Raw genomic sequence first — 24,690 nt, 5'->3', positions numbered from 1 at the left:
GCTACAGAGGGAGTCCAGTGCCAGCTTAAGCAACTTAGTAAAACATGTCTCAAAAGCATGTATCACAAGGGAAGATTTAATGGCATCTACTCACCAGACACCAGCATGGTAGCCAAGAATACACACACACACACACACACACACACACACACACACACACACACACACAGGGATGACCTTGTACCATCAGATAATGACATCCCAACAGGAAACTCCTGTGACTTCCTCCACACTCGAAGCCACTATGCAGATGTCGTCTGGGGAGACCTAACTCTCATCCCCCAGAGGACAAGCAAGTTTGATCAGTCTAGTTACCTCCTCCCACCCAGAAGGGATGGCTTCCCAGGAAGACACTCCTGGGGTGTCCTCAGGGGAGGAGCTGACACCAGCCAGGCGAGGGACATCTTATTCAAGCCCTCAAGCATTTGTCCTGCTCTGGCTAGAGTACCTTCCGTTGCTTTTTCACTGAAAGTGGGGACAAGATTCGGTGGGCCATGTTCCCCCTTTCCAGTCTGTACCCGCCTTGATGGCCTTCATCTGTCTTACTGCTCTAACTAAAACCTCATGAGCTCATACAGACTGGAGCAGCAGGCATGGGACCCGCATGAGTCTGCACCAGGTCCTCTGTGTAAATGTTATAGATGTTTGCTTGGTGTTTCTGTGGAACTCCTAACAGTGGGAGCAGGTGTGTCTCTCACTCTTTTGCCTGCTCTTGGGACACTTTTCCTTCTGTTGGGTTGCCTTGTCCAGCCTTGATAGGAGGGCTTTTGCCTTGTCTCGTTGTATGTTGTTTTGTATTGCTTAGCTGCTGTCTCTTGGAGGCCTGTTCTTTTCTGAAGAGAGGAGTGGGAAGTAGATCTGGGGGAGAGGGGAAGTGGGAGGGAAGGAGCTAGGAGCAGTGGAGGGGGGGGCTATAGTTGGGATGCATTGTATGAGAGAGAATCTATTTTCAATAAAGGAAGGAAGGAAGGAAGGAAGGAAAGAAAGAAAGAAAGAAAGAAAGAAAGAAAGAAAGAAAGAAAGAAAGAGAAAAAAGAAAAAAAAGAAAGAAAGTCAGGCTAGGAAGGAAGGAGGGAAAGAAAGAAAGAAAGAAAGAAAGAAAGACAGACAGACAGACAGACAGACAGACAGACAGAAAGAAAGAAAGAAAGAAAGAAAGAAAGAAAGAAAGAAAGAAAGAAAGAAAGAAAGGTCAGGCTAGGAAGGAAGGAAGGAAGGAAGGAAGAAAAGAAAAGAAAAAAAAGAAAGAGTAAGTCAGTCAGGCTATACGAGACTGGGAATTCGAGGAGGCCCTGTGGTGGTGGACAGCTGTCTGAAGCCCCAGCCCACCTCAGGGACACCGCAGCTGTTCTATGACAGCAGGTGTCCAGGAGAGCACTTTGTCCCTCACACCCCATCTCACGATCCTCTCACCTGCTGTTCATGTAAAAGAAACCTCTGGAAGTCTTGCAGGTAGACGGCTGAGGCATCAGGCCGGTCTGTGTTCCTGCCCTCGGAGAAATGACACAGGGTGGTTAGAGAGAGGGACATTTGCCAGAAGAGGTCCACCTCCACCCTGAACTCCAGCCCCACCATGCTGAGCACACTACTGACCCTTGAAGTCAAGATATAAGAGACTCAAAGAGGAACCCCAACCAAAGAGTCTTAGAGGCCCTGGACAGCATTCAGGAGCTCTAGGAGGTCTGAGGAGCACAGAAGAGTGTGGAGTCCACAGACAGAATGGAATGAGAAGACAGAGAGGGAAGGGACACAACCAGAAGGCAAGGGGTAGGGGGTACAGAGGAAGGTAAAGCAAAGGGAAGGGAGAAACCTATTGGTTTGTCACATCCCCCGAAGCTTCAGGAAGAAGCCTGAGTTCACGGTCCTCTCTACAGAATCTTCTAGACCTTCCTCACAATGCTCCACATGCTACCGGTTCTGTTCACCCGCTTATTCTGCGCTACAAACCTGGGGTCGGTAACTGCACACAGTACCACACCCCACCCCCTTTTCCACCCCCACCCCCACCCACCACCAGAGCTACGAGGACACAGAGGTCCTGAGCAGCAGCAGCAGCCATGTTTAGAGGTGCCTCACCCTAGGATGAACACGGAGGAGTCTTTTTTGAATTCGTCAAGTATCTGAAACGAGAAACAGGCAGACCATGAGACCATTGGACGAATCGGCTCATTCCAGTAAGATTTTCGTTTCTAAGTTATCAGTGGGCGGAAGGGACGGCTCAGCAGTCAGGAGCGCTCGCTGCCCTTGCAGAAGATGCGGGTTCTGTTCTTAGAGCCCACATTGCAGCTCACATCCAGAGGTCTGACACCCTCTCCCTGGCCTCTATGCACACCAGGCTCACACATGGTGACATGTGTGCCTGCAGACAAGATCCTCATGTACAGAAAATAAAATAAATCTAAAGAATAATAAAGGAAAAGTTACTTTTAAAAACTTATCGAAGCAAGTGTCCTGGTGAGTTTTTGGGGTTTGTTTTGTTTTGTTTTGTTTTGTTTTGTTTTGTTTGCTGACTTAGCACAGCTAGTATCATTTGGGAAGACAGATCTCAGTTGAGGAAATGCCTGTAGGCAAGTAGTACATTTTCTTGATCAATAATTCACATAAGCGGGCCACATAAGGGTCACTGGGGGTGGGGACACCCCTGAGCAGGCGGTCCTGGGTGTGCTGAGCAAGCCAGTAAGCAGCACCCCTCCATGGCCTCTGCATCGGTCCCCACCTCCAGGTTCCTGTCCTGCCTGGGTTCCTACCTGACTTCCCTCAGGGATGGAGTGCAGTCTGAGAGCTGTTAAAATGAAGTCTTACACAGATTTCAGAGGAGGATCACGAGTTCAAGACTAACCCAGACTATCAGGGAGACACTGACTCAAAATAAATAAATAAATAAATAAATAAATAAATAAATAAATAAATAAATAAATAAATGCATGCATGCATGCATGCATGTATGCATGTATGCATGCTGGACCAGAGAGACTGCTCCATAGTTAAGAGCACTTGCTGCCAAACCTTACACCCTGAGTTTGGTGCCAGGGGCCCTCAGGGTGGAAGGAGAAAATGGAATGTCACAGGTTGTCCTCTGACCTCTACAATCATACCATGCCCCGAGAGAGAGAGAGAGAGAGAGAGAGAGAGAGAGAGAGAGAGAGAGAGAGAGAGAGAAGGTCATTTAAAATTGTGTCTTTTTTAAACATAGGCTAGAGATACAATTCAAGGTAGACAGCTCTTTACCTGGGTTTGATCCCCAGTACCAAATATACAACACGCACACACAAACACACACATATCACAAACACCATACATACTGAACATATAATATACAACATACACACATATTCTATATACTACATACACACATACCACAAAAACAACACATCACACACACATCACGCATACACACACCACATACATACACATCACACACATACACATCACACATACACACACCACACATACACACATCACACACATACACATCATACATACCTACATCACACACACACACACACACACACACACACACACACACACACACACTACCAGAGATCACCTTCAGTATCTCTGTCACATGCATCCGACTCCATGAACACCACCAGCCTGTCCCTGCCACAGTGGACTGAGCCGTGGGCCACCACTCAGTCTTTCCCCCTTGGAAGTCTCCCGTCTGGGTGCTGTGGTCCCAACAACAAGCGGTGACTTACACTGTTCTGTGTTCATTGCTGTGTTTCAGACCTTTATTGTTTCACAGACGACCCTTTTACCATTCCGTTTTCAGAGAAGAAAAGGAATGTAGGGCCATGTAAGCTCTTCCCTCATGGCCTCTGTAATGTCAACCACAAGTGTGAGAAGCTGAAATGCACCTCCCTCCTGGTCTCCAACTGCACCAGCTCACTGGCTGAGCACTGTGCACACATACACACATATATGTAGAGATACACATGTGTACTCACATATGTGTACATGTAAACACACATGCACACACTCACATGTGCACGTTGAGATACACATATGCACACGGGTGTACCTACACATGTTTGTGCGCACACATGTACACACCCACATGCTCCTGAACTGTTTCTAGCTAGCAGCCTGGCCATCGCTCTGACCACCTCGCCTGCCTGGTCAATAACACAGCAATGTGTGAAGGTGAAATGTATTCGAGGTGGAAATGGCCCTGTGGTCACTGGCCTGTGACAGACATCGTAAATAGCTCTGCTTCCGACAGCCAGGTCTGCTGGCCATCCACAGGCTGGGTGGGGTGGGGGAAGGTGTCCCAGGTACCTGGGTGTGCCATTTATTCTGGAAAGATGTCTGGAAACATCTCTCGTCACCAGCCTGACGATTGAGCTGCCCCTTCAAATTCAGAAGCACTGGCCCCCACCACACATACACACACACACACACACACACACACACACACACACACACACACTCACTCACGTGTTTCCTTTGGTAGGGTGTTCAAGTAGGGCCAAGAAATTATTGGTCTTATTTGGCACTTGGCTCACAAGCCAAATCAGGATGTGGAAAGTATTTCTTGGTGAGGTTCTGTGGTCAAATCTAATCCAACAAGAAGCCTGGGTAGACACTGGGGTCTGGGTAACTCCAGACATCTGTGAGCCTGTCCAGCCCAATGAGAGGTCAGTGGGGTCAGAGGACGTGTCTAGGTCAACCACAGTACCCACTTGGGTCATGCAAATGACCGTTGCGCAAGTCGGGTGAATGACTGAAATAATAACGGAGGAATTATTCACTCTCTCAAGTTCAGGGAAGGCCATGCTTGGACAGGGGAAGGGGCCGTACCAAAGGCAGAGAGGAGACAGCAAGACCCACAGGACTGAAGGTGGGGAACTGAGTTTCCCCGGGGCTGGAGGATAGCACAGCAAGCTGACAGTCTCATCCTCTGAAGGTGCGAGCCATGAGTCTCTAGGAGCCCAGGGACAGTCACCAGGAGAGAAGCCAACCAAGTTATAAGCTAACTTAAGTTTGAGGATTCCTGTCGCCCATCTGCGGCTACCTCAGGCTAGAATCATCTGCACAACTCCAAAACAGTCCACCAAGCAAGCTATCAAGATGCTGCAGGGAGTGTGGACCCTTCCCTTCCGACACTCTGGCCATGAACAAGCTGGATGGGCAACCACTGGACTGACTGGACACACGATCCCAGGCCTGACCCTGGGTGGCCTCTCGGGCTCTGTGATCTAAGAGTTTTCCACTTCTCCTGGAATGTGCTCTCGACACAGGGGACGTCACAGGACCAGGATGAGGCCAAGACGCAGCAACAGACCAGCTGTTCCCTGGCAGCAAGATTTGCCTCCAGACCTCACAAGAAGGAAATGAGAGGCTGGATGTAGTGCTGGGCATCTGTGGTGATGTGGGTAATCCCAGCACTAGGGAGACTGCGATAGAGGATCTTGACTTTAAGGCCAGCCTGGGCTACATAGTAAGACTATGCCTCCAAAGACAAAGTGGAGGAGGGGAAGAGGGAGGAAGGGATAAAAGAATGAAGTTGGAGGGAGGGAAAGGGGCACAAATGAACTCATGAAGACCTAAGTTGGTGGCTACGAATGGCACCTGATGGGTACATGGGGTTAATCGTACTCTTGGCCGTAATGTGCATACATTATTGCTTTCACATTTATTTGTGTGTGTGCGTGCTTGTGCATGCACACACGTGTTGTCAGAGGACAACAAGAAGGACTCAATGTACTCTTTCTACCACTTGGGGTCCCAGGAATCAAACTCAGGTCATCAAATTTGGCAGCAAGCCTCTCTGCCCACCTAGCCCTCTCACTGGCCCTTGAAATCACTTTCACCACAAATGTTTTAAGAATTTAACAAAAAGCATCTGCGCCTGGGCATCAAAGACACTTGGGAAATGTGGAAGCCTGGTTACAGCTGGGGCCAATCGACCTCCAGCAAGGCACCTGTCTGATCTTTGATTTCTTCATCTAGCCTTTCATAGGGCTTAGAGGAGGATCAAAATGTAAAGCGCTGTGCCTGTCACATGGCCTGCTTATGGAAATGCCAGCTGTCATCTATGCTTACACTATCACCTAGCTTCATGCAGCATGAATATATATATCTTCCTGCTACTGCCCAACCTTCAAAACCATTTGAGCCCCGACAGCTGCAATGCAGGCAGGTGGTTAGACACAAGGAAGGACTGGCAATTTAAAGTCAGAAAACTTTTGGCTACAGATATGCAAGTACCCATTCCCTAGATTCAGATGTGAGGATCATAGGTTTCCATCACAACTCCATAGACCCTGGAAATCTCAGGAGCCAGAACAATGTGCTAATATTGAAAGGAGGCATTGACATGTTTTGGTTTGGCAAAGCCAGTGAAAACCATCAGTGTAGGTTGGGATGGTATCATTCAAACTCTAAAACCATGGAGCTAACAACATGCAGCCGCCAGACTGGGGCATTCCACCCACATCGGTGATTAAGTTCCCAACTCAGATCTTCTCTTCTAATGAATATAAATGAGGGGAGACTGCAGGGAAGGGCTGGTAAGGAGATGGCAGCCATTTACTTCCCTCCATGGGGTGTCAGACAGAACCCTAGATGCAAGGATGGACACATCCCAATATGGGTGGGTGGTTTTGGTAGGCAGGTTTGTGGTTTTAAGAAGCCAACAATCTTCTGGGCAGTGGATAATACGCCTTTAATCCCAGCATTCGGAGGGGGGGGGGCAGAGACAGGGGAATCTCTGAGTTCAAGGCTAGCTTGGTCTGTAGAGTTCCAGAACAGCCAGAGCTACACAGACAAACCCTGTTTCAGAAACAAAAATAGAAGTAGGAGGAACTGGAGGAGAAGGGAGAGGAGGAGGAGGAAGAGGAAAAAGAAGGAAGAAGAAGAAAAAGAAGAGGAAGAGAAGGAAGAGAATGAGGAAGAGGAAGAAAAAGAAAAAGGATGAGGGAGGAGGAGGAGGAAGGAGAGGAGAAGGAGAAAAAGAGGAGGAGGAGGAACAGCCTCCCCACGAATTTTGGATTTTAAATGTAGGCCATTAATTTTAAAATGCCAAACCACTGGCCAAACCAACGGAGATGCCGACTCAGGCTCCATGTGCCATTCTGAACACCAGGGGGCGACCTTGGCATGGATGAATGTTTACACAGGGTTCCACCTAGCACATTCCAAGGAGACTAAAAAATCCATAAACCTCAACTCGAACAGTTATGCCCCTCCACCCTCCCCACTCCCTCTCTTCCTCTTCACCCCCTCTCTCTTTTCTTCCATTCTCCCTCCCCTTCCTCTCCCTTTCCCTCACTTGGACACGAGCATACAGAGAAACTTTTTTTAAAAGTTGTAATAAAAAGTTTAGGTTGTAGCTGAGCACTGGCGAGGCTGAAGTAGGAGGGGAGTTAATCTGAAGCCAACCTGGGTCACATAACAGGTTCTAAGACAGCCTGGGCTACATATCGAGGTAACTTCAACATGAAAAAGTTGAAATACAGGCTGGAGAGATGGCTCAGCGGTTAAAAGCACTGACTGCTCTTCCAGAGGTCCTGAGTTCAAATCCCAGCAACCACATGGTGGCCCACAGCCATCTATAATGAGATCTGGGGTCATCTTCTGGCCTGCAGGCACACATGCAAACAGAAAGCTGTATGATGTATACATAATAAATAAATAAATATTTTTTTAAAAAAAGTTGAAATACATCTTGGATTGGGGATGTGGTCATGGTGTCTTTATAACAGAAAGTAACTAAGAAGAGACTTTAAGTGAGGTGTAATGAGGCATCCTAGTAGGAACACAGAAGACAATGGCAACGTGTATGTGTTACATATGTGTGGTCATACACACTCACACACACACACCATACACACTCTCACATTCTCTCTCTCTCTCACACACACACACACACACACAAACACACACACATACACACACAAACACACACACCCCATACACACTCACATTCTCTCTCTCTCACACACACACACACAAACACACACACACTCACACACACACACCATACACACTCTCACATTCTCTCTCTCACCCACACACACACACAAACACACACACTCACACACACACCATACACACACTCACACACACACACACCATACACACTCTCACATTCTCTCTCTCACCCACACACACACACCACACACACACTCACACACACACCATACACACTCTCACATTCTCTCTTTCTCACACACACACACACAAACACACACACATACACCGTACACACCATACACACTCTCACATTCTCTCTCTCTCACACACACACACACCACACGCATACACACACACACACCACACACATATACACACACACACCACACACATATACACACACACACACCACACACATATACACACACACACACCACATACATATACACACACACACGGGCCAGCGAGATAACTCAATGGATAAAAACTAAAGTCACCCGTTAAGGACAACCTCAACTGAGGAATTGTGTCTACTAGATAGGCCTATGGATATGTCTGTGGGGGCATCTTCTTGATTGCTAGCTGTGGTTTGAATAAGAATAGCCCCCCCATAGGTTCATTGTGGTGGTTTGAATAGGAATGGCTCCCATAGATTCATGTGTTTGAAAGTTTGGCCCATAGGGAGTGGCACTTTTAGGAGCTGTGGCCTTGCTGTAATATTTTGGCAAAGAATATAGCTGCTGTTTGCCCTTGTCCTAAAAATCCGCTGGGCACTAAATTGAAGAATTTTGATGAGTGGTGTTGGACGAGAATTCAAGACAGCCTAGGATTGGCTGTTCACATGGTTATGAGTAATCACTCTTACGTATATAATCTCACTCTAACGAAAAGCTGAGCAAGGAAAAACGTACAGTTTGAGGAAGGGGTATTGGGGGGAGGGGCACCAGGAAGTGTAATGGAGCTATGTCCTTGTGTTCAAGGAAATAAAAAGTTTACAGAAAAGCCCAAGTGGTATAAAGGGAGTGGTGCCCTCAGGACAGGACCCCACACCCAGCTAAGCTTCTAACTTATAAAAAGGAATTAAAGGAAAGCTCAAACAGTCAAAGAAACCATAACAGAAATGGAGACAACTGTAATGGAATGAGGCGGCCAGGTTCCCCACCAAGCAGCAAAACTGGGCAGCTTTGGTCACATGGTTCTGGCTTTAGAGTCAAGGATAGAAGAAAGGGGATGTATGATCTCCCTCTGTGGCTAAGGAAAGCCACTGTAGCCAGGCATGTGTCAGGGGTGCCCCTGCAGGGAGGCCCCGAGAGGCCATAGTATAAAGCAATGAAGGTGAAGCCCGGATTTCACCAGAGACCCCAGGATATTGGAGACATTGGAGTTGTAGGATGCCTGCCAAGGAGCCCTACAGATAGGGAGTAGAACAAGAGAAAGAAGGGTGTTGCACACAACTAAGCTGAAAGGAGTTGGAGATCTGAACACCTTTGACATGAGACAAGGAGATACAGAGTCTGGAGTTTGCCCAGCTGGTTTTCAACCTTGCTTTGATCCAGTATTTCCTCACTGTGCTGTTCCCTTTCCTCCCTTTTGAAATGGTGATGTATATTTTCTGTGTCACCATATACTGCACATGATCTGGTTTTTTATTTTGATTTTACGGGGGCTTACAGTTTAAGGCAATTCCAGGAGCTCTCAGAAGAGACTCTGAACTTTACAGTGGTCTTGGGGCTGAAAGACCCATGTGGACTGAATACATTTTTTACAGGATGATATGGCTACACTTCTATTTTGGCCAGGGAGTGGAATGTGCTGGTTTGAATAAAAATGCCCCCCATAAGTTCACGTAATTGTGTGTTTGCTGTTGAATAACTGTTTGTAAGGATTAGGAGATATGGCCTAGCACATACAAAGTCCTGGTCCCCTCCTGATCCTATAACCTGCCCAGGGTAACTCACTCGATAACCCCAGCACTCATTGGCTGGAGGAAAGAGGATTGGAAGTTTAAGACCAGCTTTGCATGAAGTTTGACTGTAGAAGATCCTGTCTCAAAAAATAAAGTCATAAAATCATAAAACTCAGAGATGGCTATCTATGGATAACTTGCTGGATTCCCTTCCTGAGCAATCTAATAGCGTGGTGTGCATTATTCTGTAATTTTTTTTTCATACACTCAGAGTTCTGGTCAAATTTATGGCAATGGAATTCAGCAAGCCCCATCCCCCGGACACGTCTCCTACAGCTCCACCACAGCTAAAGCCATTTGTCAGTCTCCTGAAGTCATCCACAGCCACTCTTGCCTGTGCTTCCTTGACTCAGTGGGAAGCCAAACCCTTCCTGTGGGCTTTCGAAGCTCTGCCCCTGCTTCAGAAACACGAGAAGAGCCGAGAGCCCTCTTACCGACTTCTGCTGCTCAAACATGAGTTTTTTATAGAAGAGATGGAACTGTTCAAAACTGAGCTCATCTTTCTGGGCGCCAATTTCCTGTAAGCATAAGTAACAAAGGTGGTCACACACGGCCGAGTGTTCATCGTCACACCTCCACCCTCCAAAACGGAATGGCTGGAGTCAACCGGAAGTCCTCCGAAGTCAGCCATTCCTTAGTCTCCCGCCTGGGAGAACACACAGGGTACCCACCCTTGAGCCCCAGGGAATCCCAGGAGGGAAGAGTCTTGACCAGGTTTCTAAGAGCCACAGGGATGACTGTTCCTTTTTGGGGTGAAAGATACTTTTTTTTTTTTTTTGGATTGCCAAATTTCAAGTACACATTCCTGATTAATGTGTTAAGGCCAAAATAAATAAATAAATAGACATGAGAAAAAAAATATATACAGAGAGAGAGAGAGAATTCCAAGACTCTCAGAAGAGACTTTGGACTTTACATCAGTCTTGGGGCCGAATGAACATGGAAACTTTTGAAGTTGGACTAAATTCATTTTGCATGATGAAATGGCTACCTGCCTATTTTGGCCAGGGAGTGGACATGGATGTATATAATCTATATGATGTATGTGACATATATATTATGTGTGTGATGTATGTGATGTATATGAAGTATATGATGTATATGTATGTACATGTATGTATAAAAGAGAAAGAGAGAACCACACAGGGATAAGTAATAACATTTTCCTCTTCTCCCTCTCAGTCTCTCATGCCTGCTTTCTGTCTTGATGAGGGGAGCATGAAGGGATGGTCCATGAGGGGGATGGGCAGGTCCAAGAATGGCACAGTCAGGACCAGCACGGGTCTGCTGTCCCAGGGTCTCACTACTACTCCGAGGAATGACGTTGTTCAGCAGGGAGAATCCCACGAATGGCATTAACAGGACTAGGTGAGCCTCCTATGGGGGGGGTCCCCGGATCACGTGTTCATTTCCCCGACAGCATCTCTCTGTGGGAAAGAGGTGCCTTCCTTGCCTCCATCCATCCTTGCCCTCCCTGCATCCCATCATTCCTGGGACAGAGAGACTTTGCTGGCTGCCCCACCCACAGCTCAAGAACACAGCCTACTTCAGTGATGGGGGAAGAGAGGACAACAGTTAGGAAAATGAGCAAGAGGACAAATGTGGGCAGATGTCCCTGGTACCCTCTCAAAAGGCACCTGCCACAGTAATTTACAAAGGACCCGTGTGCTCCTGTGACTAAGGTGAACGGCTACAGGAAGGCCCAGGGAATGCTGAAAGGCAGATGGGTTGAGACGAATCTGCACAGATGTTCCAAGTCACACAGTCCAGCCACATATTGTTCACTTGCTCCATCCTCAGAAAGTCCTCCAGTAGTGACAAGGTTCCTCTGGATGGACACAGCCCTGGGCCAGCATGGGTTCCTGAGAGAGGCACTAAGCAAGCCTAACTTCATGTCCCCCAGCTGAAGCGCCATACTTACCACCAGCTTGTCCTTGAGGAACTTGATGCCGCTCACTTTGAAGTTGACCAGGGGCAAGATGGTCTTCAGCTCCCGGAGGCTGATGCTGCAAAGGAGGAGATCTCGGTTCTATCAGCCTCAGGGGCCAGAGAGGGGGGCTTTGCACAACTCTACCAACACCCGCCTCGGCACCCCTCTGTGAGAAAACCAACTAGAAGAAACAAGACCCTTGGGGACAGAGGAGAGGGACAACCTAATGATGGAGGCTGGTCCCTACCCCTCGGTGATGGTGGTAGACGTGGGTCACATGGGAGACGGCTCTGGAAGCGAGTGCTGTGGGAGACCCAATATGGGCACAACACTGTGAGCATCAGGCACCCGGAGAGTCTCGGAAACAAACTCACGTGGTTTCAAAGCAAAGTGAGCCGGAGAGGGGCAGATGGGAAGGCAGGTGGTACCTGCTATGGGACAGGCAGCTTGGTGTCACCGAAGCCATGGCACATCTCCACACTACTCCCATCTAACATTACACACACACAGAGCACCAAGCTCTGGCCTCGGGGTTCAGACTGGGTGGAGGCTGCAACTGGGAGTCGAGTGGACAGTGGTAGCCTAGATCCTAACCAAATCCCACAACAGCCGGAATACCAATCAGAACTTTCCAGGAGTTGCTCCTGGGCTTCTAGAAGCTTTTAGTGAAGAGGAGAGTACGACTTGGGGTTGGGGATCTGCTCCCTGAAGTCTAGCTACATACTCCCCAGTTTCAAAAGCCTCATAAGGCAGCCCCTTAGGGCCATCTCAACCTCCATGGAGGAAACTGAAGCTCAGAGGGACCAGCTGTGTGAGCAATGTTAGATTAGGCTCACTGAAGCCCAGGCCACCCAGAATGACCACATCCAAAGACCTTCAGGACAGGACACCAGATATGAGGGTGCCGGATGGGTCATGGGTAAGAGACTCGTTCGGGTCCTTCTGGCCAGAGATCCAAGCTTCCAGCAGAATTAGAGAGGGCTGCATGCTCGAGAACAACAGGTATAGGCAGAAATACACCCATGTCTTCACACTATCAACTTGGCATCTTCAGAGAAGAGCCACATGTGTGAGTCCACATACTACAGCAGCCACTTCCAGCCTTCTTCACACACACACACACACACACACACACACACACACACACACACACACACAACGCCCAGAGCTCCTGTGGAGGCCCTTGTGCTTATAGACAGGCACTAGGGAATCCGGGAGTATTAAACTCATGGGGTAGTCCCTTCAAGAGATGTATATCCTGGTTTCCGCCCACAAGGCTGGAAATGATAATAACCTGGTGACCTCAGACCTGGCTTCCCGGACTCTTAGGTTTCTCTTAAGGGCCCCAGACTCTTAGGGCCATCCTCCCAAGGCCCTTGTCTTCATCATTGTCTCTCAATCTATTAAATCCCTCTCTATGGAGGGGCTGCATAGACTTTACAAAGAAGTTTTAATGCAGTCATGCCTTAAGCTTTATTGTACACACAGGATTGAGCTGATTTTCACCCAAGAATCTTTTTCTTTTCCCAAATCGTGCTGTACTTAAATGTGCCTAAAAGAAACTGCCCAGTATCAGACATACTCGAAGCTTGAACCAACACTGCCTTCTGAGTTGTGCTGAACTGGACTTCCTACTTGACTCACACAGATCAGTACTCTGCTGGCTGTGGTATCTGCAGGGGCACCCACGGCTCCCAACACCCGGCCAAGAGGTCTGACTGTGCAGAGACGCTAGCAGACTACAGAAGGGCCTCGGAGGGTGACATTCCTCTCAGCCAGAGCAGGATGAAGATACATCCAGCAGGTATCACATGGAAAGACGAGAAGAGAAAGATCAAAACGTGGGGGTGAAGGAAGAAGTCAGAGGCTCCAGGAGCCCAGGCTGCACCAATAAAGGAAATGCTCACATCTGGAAACAGAGTGAGGAGGGAACTCAGGAACCTATGCAGCTGCTGGGGGACTGAGTAACGGTATTGCCACAGACAGCAGGAGCACCTGAGTCGCTGGCCCCATGCACTCCAACCCAGCACCCAACCGAAGGCACCACTTTAGACCACAGAAGCAGGAACCAAAGGGCCATTTCAGGTTCTTCATGATAGGAACAACTGAATTCCCTCCCTGAACTCTTTCCTCACTCCCATCTCTGGGAACACACACCCAACAGAAGCACTCCCCAGCAGCTGGAGGGAAGGAAGTCAGCTCTTAGCTGCACCTGCCTTGTGAGATGGCAAGAATGCTTTGCTCACAGACCCATCCCATGTCAGGGGCCCTCAGTACCCAGTGACAGATCCAAGCATAGAAAGCGGATTTGACTCTCTGGACCATGATTCCAGAGAGCTGGGAGGCAGTGTTTGAACTCCCCCAGGAGCAGAGTGCTGCCTGAATTTCCTGAAACTCTTCATAGCTCCTAGCATTGGCTTCCTGGATACAAACCAGGAACTCAGATAACATCCTAGGGCTCAAGCAGAAACCATGGTGGTCTCTTTTTGGGAATTACATCAAAAAAAAAAAACCTCCTCCCAAGGGGCAGCCGACACCCCTCTTTCATGCAGACATCATCAACCAATCACCATAAAGTCTAGCTGAGTCCCTAGAGGAGCCCCTGAAGCCTGCCTGCTTTAAAAAAAAAAAAAAAAGCCCTCTCTCACCCACAGCTATTTAGAATAACAATAAATATTTAATGTGGAATGTTTTCTGTAAGCCAGGTCCTATCTAGGCACTTTGCAATGTGACCTCACTGAATTGCACAACAGAATCCAGCCAGGATACAAGGTGAAGGGAAACATCATGGCTGTCCATGGATAGGGAAACTGAGGAAGAATAACCGATTTCCCCAAATACCACACAAGCAGTGTTACAGCTTCTATACTGTCTGTTTAGTCCATCTGTCTGTCTGTCTGCCCCTTTCTTTCTCCTGTTCCTCTGTGTGTGTGTGTGTGTGTGTGTGTGTGTGTGTGTGTGTGTGTGCACCCACACGCACAGGCACATGTCTATGCATGCCTGTGTGTACACGTTTGTGTATCCACATGAACAAGTGTGTGCATGCATGTGTGTGCATGTGTGTGTGCTTGTGTGTGCATGCATGTGTGTGTATGTGTGTGTTTTGAGGGCAAAGATGACAGGCATGTGCCTTCAAACATGGCTAACCTCACAGAACTTTCTAGAGTCATGCCAATGTTCTCTATTTGTGCTGGTCAGCACCCCAGCAGCCAACCATACACAACTACCTTAATGGAGGAACTGGGTCACGCACTGTATCTGCCAATGGCTCATGTCCTCAGCAACCCCTACATTCCCTGAGAAGATCAAGGGCTTCTTGAAGCTGTTTGGGGACCCAAGGACTAGTCAAAATGCAAGTTCTTCAGGTCTGGACTCTGCAGAGGAGGAGGAAGAGGGCTGGTTCAGCATGCCTTAGAGGGATTGAGAACTCCTTTCCCTTGAGAACTTACTTCACAACCCTGGCTACACATTGAAACACTGTCTCAAAAGGGGGAGTTGGGGCTGGAGAAGTTACACTGTCTACTCTTTCAGAAGACCCGAGTTCCATTCCACACACCCACATGGCAGCTCACAGCCATACCTAACTCCAGTTCACAGTTCCCTTGAGCACCAGATAACACACACACTACGCACACATACATGCAAATACATACTCATACACATAAAATAAACCACTTTTTAGAAAAAAAAAATCCTATACCCAAAATGATGGCGAGTGCAACGGAATCTGCACAGGTGTGGCTTCGGTTATCAACCACTCGAAACCTATTTGCATCCAGGAGCTCTCCCCTGTCTCCCACCCCTCCCACATCGCTGCAGACCCAAGAGTCTTCCTTAGTTCCCTGTGGAGCCTAACAAGGAAGTCTGTTCTGCTTATGCAAATTCAGTGGTATAACCCAGAGGGCAGGGATGGAGGGAAAGGGTGTTGGTAAGGATGAGGAAGAAACAAACCATCTGTGCTCTGCTGAGGGGGGCTGTGTGAGAACACCACCATTATGGAAAACAGCACAGGAGAGCCTCAGAAGGTTAGCCAGTCTCCACTGCTCCAACGTGAAGGGCGGGACCCCCAGCAGGCGTTTCTACCCGTGGGTGTACCCTGAGTCACAATGGCAGGAGCCCAAGAGAGAACAAGCTTCGGAGCATTATTCAGCCTCAAAAAAGGATGTGGTTCTGCTACTCCAGAGACGGAGGCAGGAGGATGACAAGTCCAAGGCTTGCTGCCTAGACAGCCGCGTGAGACCCTGGCTCTCAAAAGAAAAAGTAAAAAGGAGGCTTCAAGAAGGGTGTAGCTCCACGGTACAGTGCTTGCCTACAGCCGGGGTTAAGCCCTTTGAGAGCCTTACTCCAAGTGAAATCAGCAAGAGTGTAAGGGACAATGACTTATGATCCCATTTACAGGAGGCACTGAGGGTGGCCAAGACAAACACAGCAGTGGCTTCCAGGACCCCAGGAGGGAGGTATTAACTTACAGTGATTCTGCTAGGCTCCTCCCAGGGACCTAGCAACAGCTTATGTCATCATCTGCCAAAAAGGACTGCTTGGACACTCCAGTTCTTTGTCAGTTTGTCTGTCTGCCTACCTGCCTGCCTGCCTGTCTGTGTGTCCATTTGTCCACCCATCTGTCTGTCTGTCTCTCTCTCTCTCTCTCTCTCTGTGTCTCTCTCTGTCTCTCTCTCTGTCTCTCTCTGTCTCTCTCTCTGTCTCTCTCTGTGTCTCTCTGTCTCTCTCTCTGTCTCTCTGTGTGTGTGTGTGTGTGTGTGTGTATTCCTATGTGTTCTTCCCCCCTTTCTCCCCTCTCTGTTCCCTACCCCCCTATCCCCCCACCCTGTACCCTCATGGCTCTGCTCTGGTCTGTCTGCCTCTACCCCTTCTCCAGGTCCTCACTCCCCTCCCTTCCCCCAAATAAACCTCCCTTATAACAGGTTTGTCACATGGAGTGGTTTCTCGGCAGGGTACCTTGGCATGGGCCGGCCAGGTACCCCCACATTATATTTCATAATGGGGCACGAGAGGGGAGGTTGTGGAGTCATGGTTTAATGAGGACTGTGTCCATGAGATGGAACTCAGGAGATAGAACAGAGCAAGAATTGCACAATTTAGGAACACAGAACTGTGCACTTGAAACTCGTACAAGGTAAGTGTGATGCTATACAAACCTTACCATCATTTTAAATTCTTTTCTTTCTAATTGCAATGTTATTGGCTAGGGTAAGAAACAATGTCTGCACTAGAAATGTGTGTGTGTGTGTGTGTGTGTGTGTGTGTGTGTGTGTGTGTGTGTGTATTTTTTTTTTTAAAGAAATGAAGCAAACCAAGGTAGCAAACCATCATCTCAGCATGCTGGGTTGCTTTAGGCAAGTGACTAGATTTCTCTGGGCCTCAGTGTCTTTACATGTAAAATGGGTGCCTAGCTCAGTGGTTGGCTGGGAGCATTTGGTAGGCATGTAATGGGCCTCATACAGTGACTGTTACCAAGCAAGTCTCTTCCACAAAAGCTGCTACCGTTTTGCCCTAGGAGAAGTTAGAAGCTGGACAGGGCTTGAGCCAAGGAAAACACCTGGGGTTTCGGGCTCTGCCTGAGCTGGGCCAGTCCATTCTTGCCTTTGGCAGCTCCTGTTTTCCTCTGGGAAACAGGCTTAGTCAGAGTCTGTGGGAGACAGGAAAGGGAGGGAAACTGGCCCAGCATCCCTTTCTGGAGCACTCTGGTCAAAGTTCTTTTTGAAGAATCCCTGAAGCCTCCCAGAGAAGGGGAGATTCTCAGTGCTGACAAGCAGAAGGGCCAGCTGGGAGGGAGCTAGGAGAGGAGATGGGTAGAGAGACACCTCCAGAAACAGTTCCCCTCTTGGCTAAAGGGAAGATGGGTTTCTAGACAGGATTTGAAGAATCCATCCCCAACAAGGGGTGGGCACACATCTCTGCTCCGTGCAAGAGACAGAAGTAGACAACTCCACCGCCATGGAGACAGTGGTGACCAGAGTGACCCCTTCTGTTACCCTGAGCCAGTCTGCACAATGAGCAGAGTCTCCGAGAAGACAATGCCCTAAGACCTCACTATGTAAAGCCCACAACACCCAACTAGACCAACCCTGGTGACACCAGAGGGCTGCCGGGGGATGATGGATGGAAGGGAGAGGTAGAGGGGAGAAAGTATGTGACTAGAGGTCACGAATGCCCCAGCTGGGTACAATAAACAAGACGGAGATGAACAAGAAACAAGAGGCAGATGGAAATGCCAGACACCGTCACCTTCATGACGCAGAGACAAAATGGGGAAGCTGGCGTCCTTTAGTTTTATCTCAAATATGAAAATCAAAAGGAAAGGAAAGAAAAAGAAGCTAGTTAGATAGATGGTTGGTTGGTTGGTTGGTTGGTTGGTTGGTTGGTTGGTTAGTTGAGGTAGGGTCTCAGATGGCTCTAGATGGCTTCCAATTCTCTGTAGCAGGCAATGACCTTGAACTTCTGACCTTCTTGCTTCAGCCTCCTGAGAGCTAGAGCAACAACCATTCTGCACCTCCACCCTTGCCGGGACGGAAGCCAGGGCTGCATGCATGCTAGGCAAGCGCTCTACCAGATAAGCCATAGTCAGGTCTCAAAATAAACCTTTTTTAAACAAAAGGTCAAATGTGAGACGAAAGCTAGACAAGGATTATCAAGAGTTAACCCTGTCCGGCTGCCAAGTTCTCCACAACTCCACACAGGGTGATGTTTGCTTGTTTGTCTGTGGGGATTTTTTTTTCAAAGATTTATTTACTTTATTTTATGTGTATGAGTGTTTTACTTGCATATATGTATGCATATATGTATGTATGTATGTGGTGCCTATGGATTTCAGAAGAGGGCATTGGATTCCTTTGGAACTAGAGTTACACACGGTCATCAGCCACCATGTGGTGCTGAGAATCAAACTCAAGTCCCCTTGCAAGACTGAAGATTGCTCTTACCTGTGGAGCCATCTCTCCAGCCCCAGGGTGACTTTTATCATTTCATTATTAATTAGAGGAAGGAAATAAAAGGATGGCCTGTTACCAATTCAGAAAGAAATGCAAATTTAAACAAAAGATGCTAGGCCTCTCATCCTCCAGACTAACAAAGGACAAAGACCGGTGCGGCAGAGAGAGTGGGCCTGTCAGCACTCAGCGCCACAGCTAGAAACCTACCTTGCCACCATCTTTGCCACCACACACCAAGAGCTGACCAGGCAACTACGGATGCCCCTGACTAACATGTACAGGGCCCAAGTCCACACTCCAAGGTTGTCTTTCACAAAATCAGCATGAAATCGAAAGCCACTATATGTCTACCAATGGGGAAATAGTTCCCAGGTTAACGTTGCCTTTGCCTGAGGAAAAACCCAAGCTGAGGATCTGTTTTAAAAAAAAAAAATCCAGGCCTGGAGGTACAGGTCTCTCAGTCCAGCTATACAGGGGCCTGAGGCAGGAAGATTGGAAGTTCAAAGCCAGACAGGGCTACAGAGAGAGTTAGAGGCCATCCTGAATAATGCAGGGAGATTCTGTCTGGAAACAAAAAGAAGCTAGAGACGTTAGAACACTTGTCTAGACTCCACCAGGCTGTGGTCACGGCTCAGGGATAGAGCAAATGCCTAGCATGCAGAAGACCTAAGGGTCAATGCCAAGTGCAGAAAGAGGGGTAAGGGAGGGAGAGGAAGAGGAAAGAGGAATGGGGAGAAGGAGGGAGGAAGGCAAGGAGGGCGGAGGGAAAAAGTGACTAAAACACAGAATCCGACAGAGAGCCCTGTGTGCTGACGCAGTCCCATCCTCCAGAGACTATGAAACCCACAGAGGGCACATCACCACATCTTACCTCATCCCTGGCCAGAGCCACACCACTGTCACCAAACGAAGCTTGCCCCCTTAGAACCAGTCTTTCCCATCATACATTGCAGACACTGTGGTCACAATGTTTCCCGCTGGGTTCCCAGGTCATGGTAGGTGTTCCAGCCTTTGTGACAAGGCCCCAGTCCCCGTGTCAAATGATATCACCTCGGCAGCTGGACTGGAGCTATCCATCAGAAGTTTCATTCATGCAGAGGACTGGTCACCATCGACCCCAGAACCTGAGACCCTTTCTACCACAGATATGCGCTGATGCCTCACCCCCACCCCAAAACTAAAACAAGTACGTGTCACAATTCAAAGAAAACTGCCAATGGGCCTTACCTGTTTCTTCGGGTTTGATCTACTGAATAAATCTGTTTCCGCAGCCAACTGCAAAGAAAATTTGAAGCCAAAAATGAGGGGAAAGTCAGAAAATACTGCAAGTTCAAGAGCTCTAGGGAATGAGGGCGAAGTCCCCAAAGGGAGAAGAGGTCCCCAACATTCTCCTTAAGGCTGCGTGGGAACTAGAATCCACCTATGGCTGAAGACCCTGTCTGAGCCCTGAGGGTACGTCCATGAGCTAAAGTGAGCTCTCCATAAAGGACAACTCCCCATCACTAATTCCTAACCAGCTGAGAAGACAAAGTGGTACATTAAGGAAGGTTTTGGTCCATTGGGGGAGGGGCAATGACCCAACTCTGAATCCTATGCACACATCACACCAAACACATCATCATGGGGCGGCCACCTGCAGACTCAGCTTCAGTCCACTTTAATCCATCATTAAATTCTTTCAGGAGGAAGACCTAACCTTCACACATGCTTGCGTGCATAGATCTACACACAGATGATGACACACACACACCACCTAGAAACACATGTATGCACACATGCACTGGGAACATATGCACAGATACACAAATACATACTCATCTACACATAGGCATATACACATATAAATACATGCACATGATAGGCATAGAAGAATGTACATGAACAGATATTTATATGCTTGCAGATATACACAGGAAGATTCATATACACCTGGGCACGCACACATACTCCCATGGATACATCCACCTCAGCTTAAGTGCCCTGTTCATGCCAAGGGCGGAGGCGAAACACCAGGGAGAGAGGCTCTCATCTGGAATAGTGGAGAGTTCTTAGTCATTACCAGGCGCAGCTGCACACAAGGCACTGACGAACTCGGGGACTCAATGTGCCATTTTCTCCCTCTGGTCACATTCCCAAGGGCTCCAGAACAAGGGAAGACGATGACAGTGGGTTGTGTACCTCTCAATCATTGTGGGAGTGGATGCGTTCATCGCTTCCTGGTGTAAGATCTTCAAGCCAGAGAGCCACTTCACTGCATCCTCCTTTGAGTCGGCTGTAGACAGAATGGGGGTTGGGGGTGAATGCTGGGTGACTCTTGTTTCTGCTGGAGGATTGTGAATGGTAGCTCTACCTCTGAGCTCTATCCCGCTCACTCTTCAGCTTTTTAATGAACACAACCACTGGGATGGCCAGAAATCCCATTTCTAGATATGTGAGTTTATATGTTCTCACGTGTGTATATACATGTACATATGTGTTATGTGTACACTGTGTCATATGTATATGAATGTGCATAGTATGTGCATGTATGTTCTGTGTGCATGTGTGTGTACTGCAAAATGTGTGTTTTGTATGTATATCCATACACACACACACACACACACACACACACACGTGTATGGTGTGCAGAAGCATATGAGAGTCACATGCATGTTCATGTGTTTATTGCTATGTGAGTTCATGTGTGTGCTTATGCATGTGTGGTATGTGCATGCATATTGTGCTGAATATGCATTGTGTGCTATGTGTATATGTTATATACATGTTTACTGTGCTCATGAGTGTGTGTTGTATACAGGTATGTGTGCTGTGTTCATGCAGGCATGTGTTGTGCCCATATGTGCACGCATGTATTCCTGTGTGCAGCCACGCATGTGCAGACTATGGGCATACATGTTGTGCTGTGTGAATACATATAAATGTATGCCTATGTGTGCACATGCATATATGTGTGTGCTGTGTATACGTGTGTGCTGTTTGCATACATGCATGCTTGCATACTATATACATGCATGTATATGCTGTGTGCGTGCATCTATATGTGCCATGTCTATTCACGTCCATCCATATATGTATGTGCTCTGTGCCTGCATATGCACCCAAGGTCTTAGGACAGTCCATTCAGATGAGTGTTTTCTATGCAGCAACCACTGTAGGAAAACAAGTGACATGTTTGTCCAGCAGAGCCCAGCCTGCAGTGACCAAGTTAACTACCTTCATTCATCTCTCAGCTTAAGCCGGGGCAGACACATAACATACTTCTCACAACGTCCCAAGGAGAAAGCCACATCGCTCTCCCCAGTTCACAGCCATGCAAACTGCTGCTCAGAAAGGCTAAATACCATGCCCAAAGACACGAGCTAGAAAGCAGTAGGACTGGAACTCAAGACAAGGGTTTCCAGAATGTGCACCAGTGGGCATGAAGTGCGATCTTTCTCAGAAGGAGGAGGAGGAGGCAGCAGGGTGTCCAGACAAATGTGTACTCACTTGCCAGACTGAGAGTGCTGAGCACGAACTGGGTGCCGTAGAAGATGGTGAAGCAGCAGTCTGCCTTGTGACGGACAGCCTTGGCTCGCTCAAAGTCCTTGGAGTTCTTCCCTGGCCGGATTTCCTTTATTTCCATGATGTCCACTGAGAGAAAGCAAACACAGCCCATCAGAACCCCCAGTTCCCTGGAGAAGAGGGTACAGACTTGCCCTGCAGCCAGGCACCCCAGCACCTCAGTGCCAGAAGACAGCTTTGAGTCCATCTCTAGCCAGAGTCCCATCTGAGTTCAGGATCTGCTCCTATTGAGTGTGGACAGGAAACCAAAAGCTACCAGGCATCTGCCACCTCCAGTCGGCCCAGGAGGAAGGGTGCTACGGTGTGAACATTAAATGTGCCCCAACACTAATGCGTCAGAAGCTTGGACCGGACACTGAAAACACTCGTCAGGAATGGAGCTGTGAGGAGGTGACTGGATCAGGGTCCTGGCCTTGTCGATGAACTGGTCAGTTGACAGGTTTAGAGCCTGATGGGGTCTTAGGGGTGCTAGACAGGAGATGGGGCCTGGCTGGAAGAAGGAAGCCATTCCTCCACCCTCCTCCCTTCGTTCCACCCACGCTCCCCTTCCGGGCCACCATGAGATGGGCACCTGTGCTTCACCACATGCTCCCCTCCGTGCGTCACCACAGTCCAGAGACAACTGAACCAAGTGGCCATCGGCTGAAACCTCCAAAACCAAGGATCCAAACCAAACATCTTTCCGTCTCTCAGCCGATTGTCTCTGGTGTGTTGTCACAACCTCGGGAAGCTGGTTGACGCCAAGGCTTTAGGGATTCCCTACTTCAACTACAATCCCCTCCCAAAGATAGACATAGTAAACAAGAGCTTTGGGCATTGCCAATGGAACTGGCCTTTAGGGACAAGTCCCAGAATACTCTATCACAGCAGGAGATGCTCACACACAATGACATGCTCACTGGTGACCTCTCAAGGTGTTGCTAAGAGCACCCGTGCCACTGACTAATTCTGCTTATGATCTCCTTTTCCCTTGAGTCCCAACAGCCACAAATGTCACTTGCCTCAACTGAAGCAAGAAAAAGGGTGACACTGGATGGCTGCTTTGAGGTGCAAAGGCTGCAAGAATCAAACGACCGGGATGCCCATAGCTATACAGCATCTCCTCAGCCAAATATGTGTAATATCTTCGTCTAAACAAGGCCTGCATATTGACGCCACTAGCTGAAATACCAACATGGATTCTGCAAACATCACAAGTCCCCAGATGAAGAGCTACAGGCAATCAATGGCTGCTGAGAGAGAACCAGCTTTCTCCAGGAAAGAGCTCCCTATGGGTCATCAGATCTCAAGCAGTTACATGCAATCAACACTAAGAGGACTCGGTAGATTCTAGATAAATAGATATTGGTAAGTTAATATAAGAGGTACATATTTTGTCTCCGACCCTATCCTGAGGCGCAATTCCTAAAACTTACAGTATCTCCAAACCGATGTCTCTTTCCTATGATCAGGAGCTCTCCCGATAGAGTCTCGGGATGGGAGCTGGTTGCCAGAGTACCAGGTGACTTCAGGATCTAAACTTGCATCCCCACCCTCACCCCTCAGGGAGCAGGGCAGGGCTGAGGTAGAAGTGTCACCAATGGGCAATGGTTTAATGCACTGTGCCTCCAAAATCAAGTTTCCACATGAGCCCAAGACAAAACTGAGGGCACTTCCTGGTTGCTGAACATACAAAGGTACGGAGGATGTAGGCAGGCTGAGATATGTGGGATGAGGCCGAGACAGGACTCTCCACACATATCCTGCCCTGTGTGTGCGTCTCTGCTATCTAGACATCTTCCTGCCTCCTCTGTGACAGTTTTTACAGTAAACCAGGGGAGACGACAGGTTCCCTGAAGTCCACGTGCCACTTTAGCAAATTCCTCAAACCCAAGGAGATGGTTGTCATCGTGAGGCTGTGGTTGATAAGTAAGAAGCAAAGGATCTGAACCAGTAAAGTGAGGGGGGCCCCAAGGGGACGGACGGTACCCCAGTCTGTGAGATCAGACACGACATCTGCCGAGAACTATCAGAACTGAACCGAACCAGAAGACACCTAGCTGGTGTCCGATGGAGTGCTGCTGGCTTGCTTTAGAAGATAAGGTGGTGATGGAGGCAGAGGAGGAGGAAGGGGAGGAGGAGGAGATAGAAAAAGAATAAAACAAGCCAGATGGTACTGGCATATAATCCCAGCACTTGGAAGGCAGAGGCAAGAGGCTGTCTGTGAGTTTGAGGCTAGCCCGGTCTACAGAGTGAGTTCTGGGACAGCCAGGACTACACAGAGAAACCCTGCCTTGAAAAAAACAAGAATAGGCAAGAGAAAATTTTCATAGCACACGTACCAGAGAAGGCCGTCAACTTCAAGTGACCCTGAGATGCTGGGGTGG

At 48.4% G+C, this 24,690-nt stretch overlaps 1 protein-coding gene across 2 annotated transcripts in view; it reads right to left on the bottom strand.

Moving 5' to 3' along the window:
- Plcg2 (phospholipase C, gamma 2) overlaps positions 1-24,690 on the bottom strand; it is a 136,731-nt gene that overhangs the window by 59,811 nt on the left and 52,230 nt on the right. For both annotated transcript variants that reach the window (NM_017168.1, XM_087594329.1), the window contains 7 exon segments: positions 1,414-1,486; positions 2,077-2,120; positions 10,318-10,401; positions 11,805-11,889; positions 19,991-20,038; positions 20,942-21,035; positions 22,250-22,393. In NM_017168.1, coding sequence (NP_058864.1) covers positions 1,414-1,486; positions 2,077-2,120; positions 10,318-10,401; positions 11,805-11,889; positions 19,991-20,038; positions 20,942-21,035; positions 22,250-22,393 — 572 coding nt within the window.

Source organism: Rattus norvegicus, chromosome 19, assembly GCF_021556685.1.
Source record: "Rattus norvegicus strain SHRSP/BbbUtx chromosome 19, alternate assembly SHRSP_T2T, whole genome shotgun sequence".
Classification (NCBI taxonomy): Eukaryota; Metazoa; Chordata; class Mammalia; order Rodentia; family Muridae; genus Rattus; species Rattus norvegicus.
Note: the sequence above shows the minus strand (reverse complement) of the source record. Positions and strands in the feature narration are given on the sequence as shown.